At 42.3% G+C, this 22,344-nt stretch overlaps 1 protein-coding gene across 4 annotated transcripts; it reads left to right on the top strand.

The window, feature by feature from the left end:
- Window positions 1-2,246: 2,246 nt before the first annotated feature.
- Window positions 2,247-22,337, top strand: efcc1 (EF-hand and coiled-coil domain containing 1). 4 transcript variants are annotated; one of them, XM_044211404.1, is made up of 9 exons: window positions 2,247-3,090; window positions 4,328-4,767; window positions 12,624-12,722; window positions 14,122-14,270; window positions 14,971-15,106; window positions 16,214-16,370; window positions 19,803-19,940; window positions 20,430-20,499; window positions 20,658-22,337. In XM_044211404.1, exons 1-9 carry the CDS (start codon window positions 2,425-2,427, stop codon window positions 20,789-20,791), a joined length of 1,989 nt encoding a protein of 662 aa, XP_044067339.1. In that variant the 5' UTR covers window positions 2,247-2,424; the 3' UTR covers window positions 20,792-22,337. The 4 variants fall into 4 exon arrangements, with proteins under 4 accessions (XP_044067339.1, XP_044067329.1, XP_044067347.1 ...); XM_044211394.1 differs by having other exon boundaries at window positions 2,249-3,090; window positions 19,782-19,940; XM_044211412.1 differs by lacking the exon at window positions 12,624-12,722 and having other exon boundaries at window positions 2,256-3,090; window positions 19,782-19,940.
- The last annotated feature ends 7 nt before the right edge of the window (window positions 22,338-22,344 follow it).

Raw genomic sequence — 22,344 nt, forward strand, 5'->3', positions numbered from 1 at the left:
TTCTTAAATGTGGAGATGGTGTCTGCCTCCCAAACCCAAACTGGGATCTGATTCCACAGGAGAGGAGCTTGATAACTGAAGGCTCTGGCTCCCATTCTGCTTTTGGAGACTCTAGGAACCACAAGTAACCCTGCATCCTGGGAGCGCAGTGCTCTAGTCGGGTAATGAGGTATTATGAGCTCTTTAAGATACGATGGTGCCTGACCATTAAGAGCTTTGTAGGTGAGGAGAAGGATTTTAAATTCTATTCTGGATTTTACAGGGAGCCAGTGCAGAGAAGCTAAGATTGGAGAGGTATAATCTCTTTTCCTAGTTCTTGTAAGTACACGTGCCGCAGCATTCTGGATCAACTGGAGAGTCTTAAGGGACATGAAGGAAGGTGAAAGAAGGCAGTCCTTAAAGTTTGTTTCATGTGGGAGTTAAAGGATCAATCCTGATCAAAGATAACTCCGAGGTGCCTTACGGTGGTGCTGGAGGCCAGGGCAATGCCATCTAGAGCAACTTGATCTTTAAATAACGTGTCTCGGAGGTGTTTGGGGCCAAGTACAATAACTGTAAACTAAAGTTTAACATCAGAAAATTGCAGGTTATCCCCGTCAGCTGTGCAGACTCTGGCCATGGATGTATTATAAGAACTAGATACTGGACCCTAAAATGGCGCCTATTCATTCCAATGAGAATTGCTCGCCTGGTACATACACCAAAAATGTTTCTAGAATGGATCAAATTCTGGTAGTGAAATGAGTCATTTTGCGAGGGTTGTGACTCGGACCCGGAAGTTGTAATTACACAGTTTGGCCGCTGTTGTCTTCAAAGCCTAGCGCACTTCCTGGGGGCTTGACAGTGAGTACCCGATCCATACCGGCTGCCAAATCCGTTCTGCACATGCGCAAAATAGGTCGTGTCAGTCAAAGAAGGTTACCGCAAATATGCCAGTTCAAAATACTAAAACTAAATCTTATCAAGATAACAAAATGGTTTTTAATCATTGGAAATATAATAGTTCACTATTATGTAATAGGGAATTTACTGAAGTTATAAAAAAACCTGACACTTGTCAGTTCTGCACATGAGCATACTTATTCCTGCCCGATTTGTACTACACATGTGTGAACATTTTATTTGATGGCCAGCGAGTTTAAAAAATGTTTTTATTAACAACACAATATTATAATATAAATAATAGAGAACTCTATAACAGAGTATATATTATATACTGTGATGTATAGCCTAATTACAACAACTTTCATAATGACATACTATCTGGAACATGTATTTTTCACATATGAATTGCCTTGAATGAACACAGAAATAAAACAAAACTTACTGTTTTGTCGTTTTTAATTACAAATGAAATAGGATTATTCGAAGATTCACGGACCGAACTATCACATTTCCAATGATTAAAAACAATGTTGTTATCTTGAGTGTGAGTAGGATTGTTTTATGAGCAGTCATTCAGATCACGAGCAGGCTTAACACTCACAAACCTTCTTTGGCTGACAAGGCCCCCTTTAGCGCATGTGCAGCCGGTACAGATCGGGCACTGGAGACCTACATCCATGCCTACATCTTTAAATAGCCTACAGTCAATGATTTGGACGTGGAACTTCCGAGGGGGACTTGAAGGCAGCAATGGATAGGCTGTAATGGGGAGATAAGAAACTGTCCAACATCTGAAGTAGATATGAGATTTTGCACTTATAGACTAATGATCTGCAACGACTAGCTTACACACACGTGGATATGGATTTATAGGGTACCAACCCAACTCTCAAGAAAATGAAAACTCAAAGGGAAGAAATAATCAACGAGCATAATATTGATGTAAACAAAAATCTAGACACGATCGATTTACATTGTATGAAGCAGAGTAGGATATCTGCACAATAAACATGGAGAGGAACCTGGACCTTGTATAAGCATCACATTCAGAAGATGCTGGCCTAGTGAAAAGCTTTGACTGCATACAAACGAAGCCACATCAGGTTCAGGTGCCAATTGTACAAAAAGCCCTATGTGTTTTACCTCTGCACAAAATGCTGTAAAAAGTCTTCCGTTGAAAAAAGACAGTAGGCTGTAGTCCACCTCTGCCCCACAGCGCATTACTCTCTTGGGCATCTTACATCTTAACAAGCTCTAACCCAAGTGGATGACAAAAGTTTACACACCTGGTGGCAATTATACTCAGGCAAACGGCAGTATGAGACCGTTATAGCGTGTGTATGTTACTGACTCGTTGGGACCCCTGCTCTTGGATTTGGGGGGCAGTGCTAAATTCAAATCTGCTCTGTCTTAACACACGCCTCATTTCAGCTCCGCCAGTCTGCTCTGAGCTTCTACAGGCAGGATGAACGCGAAACACACGCAGGAAACAGAAGTAGCTGTGTTAAGTTTGAGGAAATATGATGTTGCTCAGTAGAAATGATGGATGCAATAGACTCCATTGATCCATACAGCCGACCAGCGCGCAGGACACAATGGATAGTCAGCACTCTGGCTTACCATTACGGGCTGGACCAGGGAGTGGAGAACGAAATTATAGTTCTGGCGACCGGATTGGATCAATACCTCCAGGAGATTTTCCATCATATGGACTATCAAGGTGGAGGCAAAATCCCTGCGGAGGACTTTAACATCTTGTGTGAAGTGTTGGGACTGAGCAAAGACTCGGAGGACGCAGAATGTGCCGGTGTTTCAGACAATTTACCCATCGAGCTCACCTTCAGACACTTCCACGCCAAACTGTGCGAATACTTCAGCACCAAGGCGGGGTGTCAGTATGAGAACGGCCGGCTGCTGGTCGGGAAGGACAGCGAGCATATAGAGACTCAGATCCGCCTGAGAAGCCCTCTGAGGCGGCGAGAGAAGCTGCTGTCTGTGGGCTCCTGTCCCTCCCCGGAGGGACGGCACGCCTCCGGCTGCAGGCTCGGATCCTGCACCAAAGAGTGCTATGAGGAGATAGTGGCGCTGGAGGAAGCAGAGGACCGAATAGCGAAACTGGAAGACGAGAATGCAAGTTTGAGGGAGCTGATTGAGGACATGCGAGCCGCCCTTCAGAGCAGCGATGCCCGCTGTTTGGCTCTGCAGGTGAGTGCTTGTAACGCTGCTGCTGCATCAGAGGATATCCTGCTTAGAAGAAGAGGGCTACACTCACGAAACCCTGCTTAAGTTTCAAATATGAGTCTGTCCATATAGTTTTAGAATGTAATGATAATTTCATATAATATCATATATAAGACTCCCCTTCTCATCAACCGTGTCTGAAGGGCCACCACTGCCATCAACACCCTAAAAGTTGTTATTAATGGCTTATAACTAATCTATAAAGCTTAGTGAATGATTTAAAACCATTAATAAAGCTATTAGCCTCAAGTGACAAATCCTAAATGGTGCCTCTTTACAAGTGGTTCCCAGCTTTCTGTCTAACAAGCCGACCGCAAAAGGTAGTCTTCTGCCATTATAAATGTTTATAAGTCATTAATTGAAGGTTCTTAATAATTCATCCGGTCTGCTGCTGTAAATGTTAATAAGTTGTTGATAAATGGATTTGGGTGCAGATGCCCTGCTGCCCTTTGAAAGAAGGTAAGTGGTCACACCAGTGGAGGGGTGTTGAACTAAAGAGCCAACCGAACAGACAAAGCGGCTGTCATCTGGAGGAAGGTCAGCAGCAGCTGCAGGGATTCTCCACAGCTGGGCAAGCCATGGCTTATGACATGAGTAAAGTACTTATTAATCATTAATAAAAGCATCAGTTACAACTTATAAACCCTTTCTAATGACCCTTTATTAATGACTCACATGACAACATTTATAACCACAGACTTGATGGCTTATTAGAAAGTGAGAAACTCGTCATTGTACAAATTACAACCCAGTGTCGGGCTTATTATTGGATTATAACTGATAATCTATAAGGCATCAATTAATGACTCATTAACCCTTAATAAAGCATGTCTTATTAGAAAGTGGTACTAAAATCTGTCTCTTTATTGATGATTTTACTATTATTAATTATTACTGTATAATGAATGGTTAAAGAATAGCTGGTCTATTAGAAAGTGAGAAATCCAATATCCTTGAATAATGACTTAGTTTGTCATTGACTCACCAACGAGAGCTATTTTTCAGAACCTGGTAAACCAAAAGTTGTTCTTATCAATGGCGTATTATCTATAAATAAAGCCATTAGTTACATAATAGAAGGAGGTACCAAAATTGTACCTGCTTAGTCACATTTACAGTAATGTGACAGTAATGTGCAGTATTGGTTTTAGGGAATATCTTGATCTGGTCCCCTCCAGTCACCTGTCACACTTCTGTTCAGGTAGGACTATGGAAAAGCCACTCCAAACATAAACCAGAGGAAGGCTGTTTTGTTGCCCAGCACAAACAAGCTGCCCAGAAAACTATGAGCAACACCAACCTGAAAAGCAGCCCCTATAGCAACCTGAAGAGCCTGCAGAACATTATCCACGAGATAGAGCTGCTGCGGAGCTCCAGAGACCGACAGGTGGAGGAGGCCATGCTGTGTAATCAGAGACTGGAGCAGGAACTGTGGAGCTCTAAAGAGACTGTGGCCACTCTGGAGGACTGCAACCAAGCCCTGAAGAGGGAGCAGGTGGGCATGAGGAGGAAGGTGGAGGAGGCCAGGCAGGCGCTGCTCAGCGGCCTGGGTAAGGTGAAGGAACTGGAAGCCAAGGCCAGTCATGTGCCGGCGCTGCAGAGACACATCCTCCAGCTGGAATCAGAGCTCCTCTACTACAGGTAAAAACACCGGGAACTGTCACGTGTAGCGCTTCAGGTTCAACAAAACACTACTATGTTAATGTTGAAGCAGCTGGGTAAGACTGCATCCTAGACAATCACTGGACTATGTTGGCATACTCTGTGCAAGGTTTATGCTATGCTAGTCTGATAATCAGAGGGAATTGCCATTTCGTTTCATTTCATTCAGCCCAACATTGTGTTCATGTTAGCCAGTTTCTTGTCTGGAGGGGAAGATGCCGGTAGCGGTTGCTAGGAGCAGTTAACTTACAGGTGCTCTGGGGAGTTTTCTTGTAAATTAACAAGAGTTACGTTTGCTTTCAGTGTTTCTCACCAAGACACATCGTGTATAACCCTGAGGTCTAACAAACGTGCTGAAGGCATTTCCTTCAAAATTAAACCTCGTCGGATCATGTAACAACACTTGCAACCTCTTCGACAACTGAACTGGGGCTGCTGTGACCATTTTTGTAACTTTTGTAACCAACAGTCAGTCAAACATTTGGCCAGCTGTTCAACAACTTCCATCACTTTTAGCGTGTACAAGTTCAACTAAGTGCAACACCATGCATTTCTTTGAGGATGTATATTTCCATACGTACAGTTATTTACATCAAGACGACAAAGAAACGGACTTCTTGGAGAGAGAGAGAGAGGAGGCGGTTTGACAGCAGGTTCTGAGTGTCGCCATCGAAACAGGTACAGACACTATTGCCTTTAGACACGGCCGAGGACTGTGGAAACATGCAAAATGCTCAATGTTAAATAAATATAAAAGACATTATGAAATCCATAATCATATAAATAAACTGTGTAAACTGTATAAATGAACCAACAATTTGTGAAATAAGGAAATAAATTATTAAAACTCAACTCATTATTATGAAATATAATATTTCATCATTAATTTTCATAATAACTTAATATAATTGGATATAATTTGTATTTCATTATAGACATTTCAAAATGCCCTTTTCCAAAGAAATAACACCATGGACACATTTCATGTCAAGTTTGGTTTCATAATGTCACGTTTTATTTCATAGTGAAATGAAAAGTGACAGTATTACGTGTTATTGGGGAAAATGCCATTATGAAATAAAAACAGACTTGTTAAAAAGGGCATTATTAAAGAAAAATGAAGTCCTATAAAACTCTGAAAAGAAGAAGAAAGAAATAACATTTTATAATAATAAATTATTGTCACAGTAAGTGAACAGGACACTGAATAAATCTGAAAAAAATCTGAAAAATCCAATAAGAAACACATTTTAGAGTGTAGAATTTTTTTTGGGGGGGGGTTGCAATCACGACCTCAGAATTTCTAAAACCCGGGCTACTGCCCCGTGGCAGCGTGAGGTTGCTGCAGTTGCAACGCAATGTTTATGTTTTTAGATGTATTTTATATACAAATGTTTCTTCAAACTTCAGCATGTTGATGCATCAAGAGGAATACCGCCCTGAGGTCACAGAGAGAGCGGGCATAGACTAGACACGGACCTTTTTTACCGCTTCATTAGGTCCGATCAGCTGTCAAACGCTGAGCAAAGCGAGTGTCTGGCTGTTCATCATGTCATGAGAAGGAAGGGCTTGTTTTGGCAGGTTATTGCATTAGGGAGGCTTCTGTGGCTAGAATGAACCATAATGAATTCTAATTCCTCCTAGAATAAAATGACTCTGTTTACTTCTGGCTTCATGCCTGGAAAACTCTGCCATGCTACTTAAGATGGCTTGATGTGGTTTACTATTCCAATTTTCAGCCTTGTTGTGTTTTAGTTTATTCATCGGGCATCGTGTGTGGCAGGTCGGTCTTGCCTGAGCTCTGCTACTGTTGGTAACTATTCATTTTGGTGGAAGTAAGGGTGTAATTGGACTTTTAAAGTACAAAGCCAATGGTTTAATGTTTATCTCTGTGTCTGTTGTCCCTGCTCCAAACATATAATCAGTGTCTGCAGGTCTGGCTTTCTTAGGTAGCAGATGTTAGAGAGAATGGTTGTATGGTTGTCTACCTAATGCTGTTATTATGGACGCTAAGACGCAGCCATGCACATCCAGACCCATACGACTGAAGTCCTCACTACTACCTGCCTTTAGGTGATTCTAAATAACACATTTTGCAACCGCAGTGCCCTTCCTTTAACCCTAAACTCCACTAATCTATGCAGACTGCGTAGTAGAAGTCTTTTCACTGCCCTTCCATTGATACCCTAATAGCAAATAATTCAACACCACAAAGGATCTGACTTGTCAAGAGAAAGCTCCATTGAGTGAGAACCTCAACAGACTGACCGTTCTCATCAATCTCTGCTCCTGAATGAACAATACCACATAGACACCCCCGTTCTATGGATCTTAGCAACCAAGCCCCATGAATATTCCCACTGAAAGCCTCAATGCTTGCTCAGTCACGTCTCATCGGAGGACATGCTTAGAGAGAAAGGTGCCAGTTGAGGCGTTGTGTTTTAAGATTTAAGTGAGATGCAATGATTTTCTCCCCCCCGCCACAAGACATCTTGCATATCAACTGTGTGGCTCTGAGTTTCCTCCAAATGAAGTCATTACTCTTTCAACATGCTGTGTCAGATGTCTCGGATCATATGTGGTGGGTTTAAAGATGCAGTATGCAGTGTGTTGAAATGATCAACTGTAACTTTATCCCTGCGGCTTATTTCTAAACTGCTGTGACAAGTGATGAGATTCTGTGATGAGTGATTAGATGCTGCTGGATCTCAGAGATACAGAGTTACCGGGGAGTGAGAGCTGGCATTGCTTCTGTCCTGTAGATTCCACTTAAGCACAGGGATAATAAAGATGGAGACACACAATGCTTATGCATCCTTATGCAAACAAAGCCAAAGTATCCTGGATTCGGGAGCAGCCATCTTGCTCTGGTGACGTCATTTGGAGCCAGAGTCTGCGCAGTAGTGGTCGGGGGTGGAGCCGCAGTATCGAGGTCCCGCCCACAAACCCGGCCGACTCAGTCGCAAACCGGCCTCAGCTGTCAATCATGACGTGAAAGCTTCTTTTTATCGCATCAAATAACTAATTAGAACCAAACTTATCAGAAAAACGAACACTTAACATACATCAGGGTGATAAGAACGACCTAAAATGACAGAAACCATCTCTGGGAAAAATGTATTTGACGTGTACTTTGAGTTTTTAGTTTGGCTCATGACCCATCAGCTAACTTAGAGGGGGCGGGGTTTATGAGCTGTACTGCAGCCTGCCACCAGGGGGCGATCCAGATGTTATGGCTTCACTTTTGGGGAGCTGTCATGTCATCCATCTTTATATACAGTCTATGGCCATAACCCACTAGGATAGCTACCCATTGTACCTGGCATCAGTGCATCCTGGAGAATATTACAGAAGTTTAAAGGAATAGTTCGGCATTTTGGGAAATACACTTATTCGCTTTCTTGCTGAGAGTTAGATAAGAAAATTGATACCACTCTCATGTCTGTATGGTTAGTGGGAAGCTACAGCCAGCAGCCAGTTAGCTTAGCTTAGCATATGACTGAAAACAGGGGTAAGAAGCTAGCCAGGCTCTGTCCAAAAGAAACAAAATATGTCTACCAGCACCTCTAAAGCTAACTAATTAACACTTTATATATTGTTTGTTTAATTAGTACAAAAAAATTAAGAATAAAAATGATGTGGTTATACGTGTTCATTTAGAGGCTAGCTGTTTCCCCCTGTTTCCAGTCTTTGTGCTAAGCTAAGCTAAGCTGTATTAACTGTACAGACATGAGATTGGTATCAATCTTCTCATCTAACTCTCAGCAAGAAAGCAAATAAGCCTTTTTCCTGAAATGCAGAACTGTTCCTGTAACATGATTTGCATCTTGATTTCCTTTTTAGTGTTTTTTAGTATTTGTTGATGCACAATTTTTTCATCTTGAAAATCCCCTTTCAACTTTCCATTAACATCCCAGCAGAAGTCAGTTTAAAAAATGTGGTCATCGGTATGAAACTTAAGATGTGTGGGTGTTGCTGCATAACATGTCTGTGATTTCTTTGGATTGAACGCTAGAACAGAACAGAGGCTGAGACTCAGATGGGAGCTGCACCTTCAACAGGAGTTGATTAGCACAGGAAACTCTTATACTGGGATTGTCTAAAAGTGTCACTTTTAGTTCTGTTTTTAACTCCAGAAGGTAAAGGGTCTAAATCAATCATTGTAGCCTATAGAGCTCTATGGGCCGGAGGGATTAGACAATAGGAAGCACAGCGAGAGGAACCCACAGAAATGAGGGGGAGGAAAGCCTACCATCTGGAGGAAGAAGCAAACACTCAACTGTTTGTTCATGAAATGACGGACATGTTTTGCGAGGCCTACAAGAGAGGAATGGCTTCATTCAGCTTTCCTTCTTCTTTTTGTGCTCCAAAGAAAAGGTGTAGCGAGTGGAGCTACAATATCACTCATTAAAATGAACATTTCATCCAGAACTTCTTCAGTTTTATTATCCTCTTGATTCCAGGTGTCTCTGCTTACATAGTCCAGGGATTTCTAGAGAGCATACCCAAGCACATGTGCCCAAAGTGTGCAAGTTTAAAACTCACTTTTCATTTTATCAGCACGCCTGCAGACTTCTTCACTGTGCGCCTCTGAAGGCAGGCCCCAGGGGAGGCATAATCTCCCAGCCTTTTCATGCTCTCTGCATGGCGCCTGAGAGCGGAGGGGAGAGGAGGGTCCAGCAGACCATTTATCTGCCTCCACACAAGAGCAGCAGCATTGTGCGGAGCAGGTGCTGCCACGGCATTCCTACCCTTTAAATAATGTGGAAATGACACACTCAAGGGATGTCTGGGACCCGTGGCATTCTGCTGCTGCTGCCTTACTGTTGTTCTTGAACAGCGTTCAGAAACTCACCCTGCCAAGTGGGCTCATTTTCACACTGAACCACTGCCCTGCTCTCTCTCTCTCTGGTCTGGAGGTATGCTGACATCAGCAGAAATACATCACATATGAAATATCTTATAAATTTATGCCACCCACCCTTGTTGGACTTCTTTCCCTGTATATTTCCCTCTACTTTTAATACCCTCGTTTGTTTGACTTTGGGGGTTTCTTTGCACTTTGCTTGCTAAGGAAAGCTTAACCACCCTCTGTAAATGTTACAGCCATTGGTTTTTGGTTTAAGTCCTCAGCTAGTGCTAAACAATAGTCACATTTCTGAAGCTGCTTTATTTGTATCCCAGAGACCAGCTTATTGTACGGCTGTGACCCAAGAGGACTTGATTAATAACTGTCAGCTATGTAAACATGACTTGACCCGTCATGCCGCAGGGCACCAACAGGGACTGAACTTCAAGTTCAAGCTCAGGTCTACAGTGTGCCCTCATTTTTAACCTCTGCAGAGAAAGGAGACTGTCATTGACCGATGACACGTGAAAGAGGAAACTGCTCTTCACGGAGTGGAGGAGGGGGAACAGTGATGGGGGGTGTGTTGATGAAAGGTTCACTTCAGCGCTGCTCTGTGATAAACACAGGGAGGACTCTGGGTGTCCTGGCTCTAACAACAAACAGCTGGTCTACCCTCCACAATCCAAAAGAACGGCTTCAGACTTTTGCTAATAGGGAAGAATACAGGATCATATCAATTAGAAATGCCCTGACATAGCACAGTAGAGCTCTTCATGTATAATTTTACTCCTGTGTGTGTGCCTTGAGGTATTTAACTATACCGCTAGTGCATTTTCTCTGCCAAGAGCTTAAATGTCAAGTCAGAAATATACTAATCTAAGAATGATAAGATGGCTTTTTCCTTTGTTGTGAAGAATAATGTAATATATAGTCACATGCAGTACAGAGAAAGTAATATACATTCTTGAATTTCCTTGAATAAATATTCAACTCAGACTTTTGTGTTATTGTGGAAGTCTAAGATTCCAAGTCTCAATTTCATTTTGGCTACAGATAAGCCAAAGAGGTGCCTTTGATACAGGAATCTGATAAAAGAGAGGGAAAGGCAGAGTTGCCAAGTCCACTTATAATATGCTACTTTTGTTTAAATCACGGTTGCAGTTTATTGGACTTGTTTTAAAAAATATGGTTGCTTGTCAGGAAAATCTGACAAGTTTTTACATTTATGGTCTCTGTGTTCCCCAATGCTGACAGCCTCACACATCATATCAGTGCTGTAGTGTAAGTCGCCCTCCCACAAATCCCCACGTGGACCGATCCCGCCCCCTCCTCCCTCTCATTGGAGAAAAATCACTGTCATGTCAATCATGTTGTCGCCTAACCGATTTGGTTTTATTGCGGTTACTGCCGTTACGAGTCAGATTCATAGACTGTATGGTCCGATTTCATTGGTTTATAGTTTTATTTTTAGAGAGAACCATTCTTACGGATTTTGACATTGCTCTCAGGAAGATGTAGGCTGCCTTCTGTAATTAAACAACATGTTAATACAGTAGCATATCTTTCTATCCTAGCCATTATCGGTGGTGATTTTACATTTCATTTGTACCAAATAATATTGACCACCTATTCTTTTTTTATAGAAGTCAATGGAGCACATGATTCTTCTTAGTCCTTTTAAAATTTAAATCAGCATTGTTACAGGCTTTTTATTCTCTGGCAATACAGACTAGTCACGCTTTGTGAGTAATCCAACAGTCACATAATCTGTCAGTGTGAAGTGTAATCATTACTGGATAATGTTTTCCAAGTTCCAAGCATCGCCCCAAAATACAAGAGTAACCACCAAAGCTAATAGAAATAAATTCTGTTTTTGCTTTTCAAACTCTGACTGCTTTCCTTTGAATATGCTGCAGGCTCATTTATTATTATATATACTTTATACTATACATATACTGTTTACACTGAGGCCGTAACAGGCTATATTAACACTGGGCGTGTTTTGGGCTTGTTTTTGAAGCTGCGGCTCCTTATTTGTCTCGTGAGAGTTGGAAACACTGGGGAAAGGCCATACAGACAGTTCAGGAAACGTTAAATTGATTATCGTTCTGCTCCACTTGTATAGTAGTTCTTAGTACGTTCCTGTTTCGAGTTTCCTGTAAAATATATACGACTAAATTCTGCCTTGGTTCTCCAGCTGATCCGTGTAAATCCTTTCCATGTTCTTTATCTTCTAAATGGGTCAAAAGGTAAGCAGCACAAAATCCTTTCCTTTTGGCTTTGTTTTGGTCTCCACCAACTGCTGAGAAATATATCGGCTCTTTAGCTGCTAGACATTCGACTGCTAGGCGCCGTTTGGTCCTGGGTCGGTAGTGTACAGTGGGAATATCACTGTAAACAGCTGCCTGCTGCTGCTGCTGAGACTGAACCAAACACTTAAGTTAAATGCCAAAAAACAGCAAAATAAGGTGGTTATTATCTGTGGGTTCATCACTGTGAGCGACTCCTCTCACATTATATTGTTAATATAAAAGTAATGATTAGTGCAGCCTGAAATTTTTGTGCACAAAATGTAAGGAATTTTGTGACTAGCTGTAGAAAATGTTAAACATTTGAATTAGTTTATATTGTATGTGAACATATATATATATATATATATATATATATATATATATATATATATATATGTATGTATGGTAGAAAATCTGACATGAGTTAAATTTTTACAGTTTATCATCACTCACTCATGTAAAAAGTCTGCAGGTTTACACTCATATTACACTTCAAAGTCTGCAGTGTATTTTGCTCTCTCTCTCTCTCTCTCTCTCTCTCTCTCTCAGCAAAATAAGTAAATGAATAGATACATTTCATTTTGGCAGGTCAAATCCTCCCATGCTGCTTTTGCATTTGGTACATTGGCGAGAGCTGCGATGCCTGTCTGATGAAATGCTAATCAAATTGTGTCCATGTCTGCTGCATCCCACAGTCCGACCACGATCCAAGATGTCTGTCTGGACTACTTTCACGTGTCTGTGTTCATCCAGTTGGAATTCCCATGCTCAGCACCATCACCAGACACTTCAGGGTAACTCATCACTGTCAAACCACGTGATGGGAAACCCTCCTTAAACAGTATAAATCTCAAGCACAGTCAAAAACAAATTAGAACTAGTTTTCATGTGACAGTCGGGGGGTCATTCTTTTTACTAGTCAAGACACAAAGCCATTTTTTAACCTCTTTGCATGTCAAAGGCCCGAGCCAGAAGCTGTGGCCTTGCTACAGTATTCACTGGACACAGCAGCAGCCTCCCTCCGACCGCTGTCAATTAAAGTGCAATTAGTCACACCAAAGCCTGCATTTGAAAAAGCCTTCCACTAGTTCATTCCAGAGTCTGAGCGTCTCCACAGCAACCAGCAAAGTTTTGTGTGTGTTCATGTCCATGTACCACTTCCTTGTTGGTCTGACTGCAGCTGCTGGCCCTTGTGAACTAACTCCTTCTTTCCTCCACCGTGGCCCCCACTAACTTAAACATGACTCTCTGATTGATTGCCTGAAATCATGCTGCAATTATTGACCTTCAGTGAAGTCAGTCGTTCCTCCCCAGTTTTGCACAAAGAAACCTAAAGTAGTACACAGATGCAGAGCATAATGCTGTCTTACGGCATAGCCTGCCTCGTGCCAACAGGATATAAGCATGAGTGCACTGTGACTTTTTTTCTTTTTTCAGAGAGTCAGGCTGTTGAAAACCTTTTCGAGATTTTCTCTTTTTTTTCGGCAAGACATCATCATCTGGAAACACTTATTCTGTGATTTACGAAGGCCCCCTATCGGATTTCCCCCAACACAAAAGAGCAGACAGCAGGAGAAACCTAGAAAATTCAAACCATTACAGAGCGATTGATCCGCGCAAAACTGCAGTCTCAGTCTTTTTTTCAGGAACAAACGTTTGAATGTGTCTTTGACATGAGGAAAAACATGACGTATAGAATAAAAGTGTTCCATATCTTGTCATCTGCAAATGAAAAGATAGAGATCAGAAAACTGTTCATGTGTGTTTTTCTGTTTTTCTCCAACTTTGTTCCATCCAGTCTCAGCCAGTGTGCAAGCTAACTCCTGCACAGTAACAGCGCCATTCTACCATTGACCCACTTTACTGTAAAAATGCCTTAAAGATACAATGTCTGGCTTCAATTACCCCACCCAGATTTGGCGTACAACATCACAGGCCTCTATAAAATTATCATGGCAGTTGTAGATGTGGCTTAATACACACTGCCTTGTGTTACTTGAGATGTTCTCTTTGATGTTGGCAATTGGTTTGGACTGAGATTTTCCTATCTGTGCAAATTTGAAGAGCAGTTTTAGCCCCTTGGTCAGTTTCAGTTTATGCACAGAGACATACACAGCAGCAAAGATGGGGTCATGTATTTGCAGAGAACATGCAGTCAAACAGCTATATTGAACTTGCAGTGCTCTCTTTCAGGTCGGAGATGCCAAAACTACAACTCCCAAGCAGCACCAGGGCAGAGCAGCAGCTGAGTGTTGGCAGCAGGCAGGGCCGGAGATGTTGCTCGAACTCCCAGCATGACCGCTGTTCTCCGACAGGGCGTGCTGTCACCACCCCAGATAAGAGTAAGCACATAATGCAGCACTGACGTCTCTTTACTGCACGAGGATGAGGAGAATTCATAGAAAATTAATATATGAATGTATATTTGCACCTTTCTTACAAAACAAACAGTGTCTGCTTAATACAACCATAGTACTGTTGGCTAATGAGAGCTGGATTCAGTAGGCTACCTTGCTCAAGGGCACTCAATAGTTTCTGTAACTACTTTCCCCTTCCACAATTTAAGAATCAGTCTCACTATTCAAATTACATTATATACTTACGTATACTTTACGGCTGCAGCTAACAATTATTTTCATTATCGATGAATCTGTCAGTTATTTTTACGATTGACTAATTGTTCAGTCTACGAAACGTCAGAATATAGTGAAGAACGCATGTAACAAGTTCTCAGAACCCAACGGGACATCTTCTCATCGCTTGTTTCGTCCCTGAGAAAAGCCTGTTCATTGAGGAAAGCAGGAAATCGTCACACTGGAGAGGCTGGAGCCAGAGATGGGGTTTGTGCCTGAAAAATGACCTAAACGATTAATCAATCATCAAAATCGTTGCTGATTAATGTTCTTTCCATCGACTAACTGATGAGTTGACTAATTGTTTCAGCTCTAGTCTCAAGCCTTTTCGTCCCTACATCTGTGGCTACCACCCTCTATGATAATGATAATAATGGTTATATTAATGATGGTGTGTTGTGGCGTCTAGTGGAAGAGCAGCTGTTTCGTTCGGTGGAGGGGCAGGCCGCCTCTGATGAGGAAGAGGACAAGTGGACCGGTGACCAGCAGAGGCAGGTGGACGAGGTGAAGAGGATCTTGGCCAGGCTGTCCTGCTGTGGAGAAAGGTAGTGCACAGCCACATCATCACTACATCTTAAAGCAGGCCACCAGCTTACAGCAAGCTGATAGGGCAGCTAGCACAATGGAGCACAGCATAATTTCAAGATTAGTGTTACATTTTCCACATATATTATTGTTCATCTGAGCAAAATGAAGTATTAAACAAACTGAAATATATAATAAATAATTTTTTAAGATGCATCTCCTTTTTGCTCTGTTTGGTCTTCACCAAGTCATAGAAAAAGTATACCTATTTGTGTCTTTAGCTGCTAGACGTTTGACTTTCTTCACCAGCTAGGTTGGTTGCTAACTGTGTGTGTGCTGTGTGGTGGGGGGCAGGTGGTGTACAGTGGGTTTCTCAGGGCTTTCTCACTGAAAACAGCTGCCTGCTAAGGCTGGAAATAAGACTGGCGAGGACTGAATCCCGAAAGCTGCAGGCTTGTTTGAGAAAAACAAGTTGCCTTTGTCTGCTGAAAACAAGGTTGATGAAAGTGATGAGAGTGAACCACGTTGTAAATGTGCCATAAACCCAAAGCATGTGAAAAGAGCTTTAAAAAGCTCCGTAGTGCTGCAGTGTTGGGTGATATTTCTCTTTCCGTTTGTCACTCCAAGCAACCACTTTCACATTACACATATTCATTTGATTATATGAGTTAATATAAGAAAGGTTCCTGTATGCCAAAGTATATTAAATGTCACGTATCGTGGAATCTGCCCCCCATGTGGGAAAATATATACATGGATCTACAGAAATAAAAAGACATTGCTACAGAAGCCGTGTTCTATAACTGCTCGTCCTGTCGAGGGTAAAGAGGGGTTGCAGCCTGTTCAGCGTTCAAAACGCACTTGAAAAACTTGTAAAAGTGATTATTTTGGAACTAGCAACCATGCTAGTCTGTGCTAAAATGTTGCCATGTATTAGAGAATTTGAATAGAGACTAAATACAGAGTAAAATGTTGCCAGTGCATTGTTGCTCAGACATGACATGCCCCGAGACACAGTAGGAAGACGCATCATTCCCCAGCGTTTGTCAAACTCTGATCCTATTTGACAGCTACTGTAGCTCGGAGCCTGATAGACTTTCTGTCCTCTGGTACGTGTTGTTGATCAGGTGCGACGACAAGGCATTCAAGAAGCTGATGTCTAATTTCGGGAGCTCGAGGAGCGAGGAGAGCTGCAGCGCTGTGGTGGAGCTCCTGGAGAGGGTGACCACGTTGCATAAACAGCTGGAGCTGAAGGAGAGCCAGGCAGAGATGGACATGGACCAGGTACAAGCCACCACTGAGCTCCATCACACCAGGGTGGGCTACTACACTGTCCTCTGCCCTGGTCTGCTGGATCCATTTATATGAAACTGTTCTCTCTGGACAATGGTCTGCCTTGCTTTACATCGTAAGTCATTTTGTGGTTGTGTGTATGGTGTTAAACTAGATTAGAGAGGACTGGTGAAGGCTGTTATGAAAGTGGAGGGCTTCAAAGGCAAAACCACGGCTAGTGGCATGATCCTGCAGCTTCCACCAAACCAAACCACCAGCAGCGGCACCAGAGCCTCCCTTTGTGTGTGCGTGTGGGTGTGTTTGCAGCCGTTTCTCACTGGAGCTGACCACAGAAACACTCCCCCCGTTGTCCCACATGACACTTAGGAATATCATAAATTAAAGCTCTCTTGCTACAGTCAAGTAGTATTTTCACAACACAGGAAGACGGGCAGAAGGGGAACCGTGACCTAATGTGTTCCCAGAACGTCTCAGTACTCAGAGAGGAAAAGTTAAAACTAAACAAAGTCCTGACTGTGAGGCTTTGTTTATGTGCAGGATGTGTGGGGTGAGACCTTTGTCCTTCAATACGCTATGACGTAAAGGTGCACTGCAGGGATTTCCAACACTTTTGGCAGGCAAACCTACAAGATGTGGGCTGAAAACTCACTCTAACCTCGACATTTGACTTACATTTACAATGGGTGTATTTATATTGTATTAAGATGTTTAGCAGGCCTTCGGGGTAAAAATGTTACATTTCCAAGAGTGACATATCCAGCTGCTCTTGTAACAACAAGTCGCTTAATCTGTGTTTGGTCTAGGATCAGGTTGGCAGTATTCTACATTTTTTCTTATTGTCAACAAATCCCCTAAAAAGACAAAAAGCAACAATGAACTGATCCAACTAACGAGTGTTGTGTGTGTGTCACAGCTGATGGATCTTCTTCCTCCATTGTTGTCCAGAAACTATTAAAACCCATCAGCGAGCCGCTCTGCTGCACTGGGCGACATGTTCCTTCATCACCATGAACACACACTCTGAAGTTTATTCTGACTCAGTCCCACACACACCGTCCTGCTGCCCCAAACACTCGCTACAGCACCACATGTGGATTCATCCGCCGCTGAAAATAGTTCCCAACGAATATAGTATTTACTCCTGTTAGGGTAACTTTTGACAAAAAACTACAGCATCAGTCTTTTCCTTTAAAATGTATTTTAATGTTCAAGTATTTTAGTAAGCGTGCTGAGCATGTTCATTTTTTCTTTTGACTGCTGATGAAAGTGAGTTCAAGTGATGGACAGGGTGTGGGATTCTTTGGTTTTAGTGTTTTTAGTGTTTTTAGTGGACATCGAGCTTCAACCAATCACTAGATCAAGTCAGATAATGGCTCTGGGACCAGATTAATAAGGAAGTGATATAATGTGGCAAGTTTCCATTAAGGGCTTTATCAATAAATAGAAACCTGCCTGTCACGTCAGTTAGAGATGCCCACCCAACCTTTTCAAACAAGATGCAATGATGAGCAGAATAACTGTCCCTGGTTAATAAATCTCAGGGTGGAGTGATAAACTGGATCCAGAGGTTTAAGAGTGGAGGCAGAGGTGTGTCTATAGATCACCACAGTCCGAGACAGACGAGAAGGCGGCCTCAGTCATCCGCTTTCTACTGAACGCTGGAAAATTAGCTATACAAGTATCCAATATTCTGTCGTAACTTGCTGACAAGTGTGTCAATGTGAAATTTAAACTTAAAGATATTTGTACTCTGGAACTCTCAATACTCTGTCCATTCATAGTGGTAATATGCAAACTATTGTCCACAATATCTCTGGCTCTAGAAGATAGCATGTCTTGCTTGCATTCAGGACAAATTTCAGATTTGTCGTAGTATCTCAGTGGCTGCGTGTGCAGTGTTAGCAAAACAATACGGAACTGTATCATCCACATAAAGATGGGCATTACAATTTGTTATTAAGAATGTAATACTGTTAATATAAATTGTGAAAAAGACAGGACCCATATTGAACCTTGTGGAACCCCCTTTGACAGTGGTAGAAATACAGAACGATCATTTCCCAAAATCCCACATTGCTGTCTGTGAGACAGGTAGTCCTGAAACCATTTACAGGACTTAAATCAAAACCAATATCGCGTAGACTCTGTAGGAGTGTAGCATGATCAACACTGTCAAATGCTTTTGATAAATCAACAAAGAGGGCAGCACAATGTTTCCCTGCATCAACAGCAGACACAATATAATGTATAACCAGAGTAATAGCAGTGACAGTGCCGTGTTTAGCTCTGAAACCAGATTGGAGTGACAGCACACCGAATTTCTTGAGAGGAAAGATTTGAGCTGATTATTAACTAATGACTCCAGGACTTTAGCAAGACAGGACAGTTTGGAAATTATAGTTATGAAGATCACTGTTATCACCACCTTTATGCAGTGGGACTACATGTGCAGATTTCCAGACCTGAGGGACAACTCCAGGAGAAATGGAGAGGTTAAAGAGATATGCATCCAGATATGTATATGTTTCCAGCAGCAGCAAAATGCGTGTTGAAAGCATGGCAAATCTCTGATGTCTTATGTGTTTGGCAGTCATTAAACGTAACATGAGAAGGAATAGATATAGAGGATTTGGTTTTATTTACATTGTTGCTTTCCAAGATTTTGACGGGTTTGTAAAAGAAGTAGATTCATTCTGTGATAACTTGCTTTGGCCTTTCTCAGGGAGTATGTGCATTTATTTCTTAAAGTCAGCCAACGGGCTGCTTCACCAGCACGCCTCGCTACAGCCCAGGCTTTGTCCCATGCCCCGAGCATCATTCTGTGGAGAACCAGGGGCTTGATCTGTCTTTAACCCTAAGCGTTTTAAAAGGTGCTTGTTTATCAATGATCAATTGATCTTTCCAGTTTAGTACTTCTAGAGGACAGTGGTCACTAAGGCCAAGCACAAAAACTTTTGTCCCTCCTATTGGACAGAAGCAAATCTATCAGTGTTGATTTTGAAGGATCCTTTAAATTAGGTGTGGTCGGCTCATCAGTTAGCTGTGACAGATTGAGATTGTCACACATCTCTTTTAGACTATTTGAGTAATTTGCCATAACCAGTTTAGATTAAGGTCAGCTAGGACCAGCATCTCAGAGTTACTGTACTGAGCAAGTTAAGTCTGTTAGTTTATTAATTGCACTAGAGACAGCTGAGGGTGGTGTCAAGTGTTTTAAACTTTTCAATCAAATGTTACTCTACTTGGGTTCAAGAATTTTTTTTCAGTAAATTGGATTAATTCATAACAAAAAAGTAGTGATTTTTTTAAACAAATGAACCATAATAGGACACATGACCCTATGGCAGGCAGAAGGACTGTCCTTTTCCTGTCCCTATGACTGGTTTGTGTTGTGTCTTCCAGCTGAAGGACTCTCTGTTGCAGGAGCTGCAGCAGAAGGCGGAGGAGACTGAGCTGCTTCAGATGGAGCTGCAGATGCTGGAGACGGAGAGGGTTCGTCTGTCACTGGTGGAGGAGAAACTTGTGGACATCCTGCAGCTCCTCCAGCAGCTCAGAGACCTGGTTAGTAAACTGGTAACTGCACTGTTGAGTCTGAACAGGTCAAAGCTGCTAATAACCAAGGCTTTGTGCTAATATTATCATTTTAAGGCCCAAACATATTGTTTTGAGTTTTAGCACAGTGAAAAATCTCGAAACAGCAGTTAGACCATCGTGTGAACTAAAACTCTTCACTGAAACTCAAAGCAATGAAAATCATTTTGCATTGTTCAAGGACAAACCTCCATGTGGACATTCACTTGCTGATACTTTGAAATTAAAAGTCGGCTTTGACCTGTTGAATCAGCAAACAGATGTCTAACCTGTCATAGGACTAACATGGGTTTCTGTCCACTCTTTTGTCATCTAACCCTAACAGTGGGAGACTGATCATAGATCTGAGAGCAAATGAGTTTCACTTGTTGGACATGTGTGAGAGCCTCTCTCAGATTCTTCGTTAAAGTGCCTGTTAATTGCCTGATAGCATCTGAGAATAGCTCTCTCCTGTTTCAGAACGTCTCGCGGAGGTCTCTCGGGAAAATCTTGCTCAGCACTTTGGAGTCTTGCAGCGACCCGCAACACGGTTAGTAGAGCTCACACGCCCATAAAATCAATACGAGTCCTGTGAAATGTGATCATGAAAATGTACAGTTACTCAGGGCAGGGAATTGAATTAAATTCTTGTCTGGTCGTCTGTAACACGATTCCCGCAGCGGTCACATCTGTTCTGTTTTTGCACAGGGAAAGCCCACATTCTGGAGGTGCTCAACGCTCTCTATCATGAACTGGCTGCCTGTGGGATTCTGTCTGCTGGTGGACCTTTGGAGCGAACACAGAGTCAGCAGTCTCTGAACGCCCTCATCATCTCCTGCTAATCAAGACTGCCTCCTGCTGAGCCAGTGGTGCTCCAACAGCCTTCCTAGAAGACACTGAAAGCCTAACAGTGGTCAAAAAACAAGCTGATTGATGTGTATACTGTACTATATTGTAGCTTATATACTCCTCAGACCCTATTATCTATAAAGGCATATTAGTCTAGAATTACATATAAAGGAAATTCTTGCTTATACATGGATTTCTTTTCCACAACAGAGTTCTGAATGTGAAAATGTTGAAATAAGCTAAACCTTAAAGGGGCATAAGTAGTCTGTGAAATGTGTCGACCTCCTCTGGTCAACAGATCAACAGCATCCCTGATAGAGTCGATAGAATTTAAAGGAAACTGCGTCTCAATTCACGTGCTTCACTCATCTAAGTCTGCATTTCACGATCAAATGTTAGAACAAGTGAACAAGGCTGTGTCGTCGTTTACAGAGAAGCGCAGCCTGCGTCTGGCCTAATTCGGAGAACACTGCTGGTGCGACCCTCAGTGTAGTTTAATGGTGCATTCGGGGGGTTCATTCATTAACATCAGTAATGTTGGGAAATATCATTGAACACAGTTTTGTATCTATATTTGCATTCAGGTGCTCACCTGTCAGCGGTATTTGCATCACCTGAATTGGACCAACGAAAAACAAAATGTAAATACAGACAGTCAGGCTTAAACTTAAACTTGTTTCTTTTTTCGACAAAACCATACCCACCGGTAGCTCCCCGTGTACAAGGCTGCAGGTTCGAATCCGCCCGCGGCCCTTTGCCGCATGACATCCCCTCTCTCTCCCACATTCTCTCTTCAGCTGTTCCTGTTAAATAAAGGCAACGAGCCCGAAAAAGACAGAATCAGCTGTCACACTTTTGTTGGCGAACCTGTTGTTAACTACAGGCCGTTGATAAATGCAGGTTTTGTGGGTACAGTACAGTATATGTTTGTCCATGATATGTTGAGGTTGAATGTTCTCGTACTGTAAACTCTAGTGTCATGGGACTTGTGCCAGGTTAACTCTGATATTTACTAGTTTGTCTGCCTTCAAAAGGCAACTAACTGGTGCTTCACAGGTGACAAGGATTGCCTGAATACATTAGTTTTGGTCTCTGTGAGCCTTGACCGTCTCATCTGGTAAGATGTGCAGGCTTAGCCTAGCATTCAGAACCTCTGAAGGAACACCTTCGTGGGCCACGTTAATTTCCTAAAATGAGCTTTAAAAAAAGCTTGGGCATTTGTTTGTATGAGAGGCCAGCTGTGTGTGTGTCTGTCTCATGAAGGAGGCAGACATTTTGGTAACTTGTCCAGGATAGCCCAGCCTCTGGCAAGTGCAACAATTCTATTACATCATCAATAGCAGTGTCTAAGTGAACCTACGGTTACTTCCTCACACCTGTTTCTCAATACAATACAGCAGATTTACCTTCAATTAAAAGCTCATGCTGATACATGAAACGTCTTCAGTTGCATTGTCATTGCTGTCTTGAAATGAGGGCCTTGGATGCAAAACCACTCACTGGTGTTATTTAGCCATGCCATTAAAGCCTTTGACTGCTGCTGCTT

Source organism: Siniperca chuatsi, linkage group LG2 (genome assembly GCF_020085105.1).
Source record: "Siniperca chuatsi isolate FFG_IHB_CAS linkage group LG2, ASM2008510v1, whole genome shotgun sequence".
Lineage (NCBI taxonomy): Eukaryota > Metazoa > Chordata > Actinopteri > Centrarchiformes > Sinipercidae > Siniperca > Siniperca chuatsi.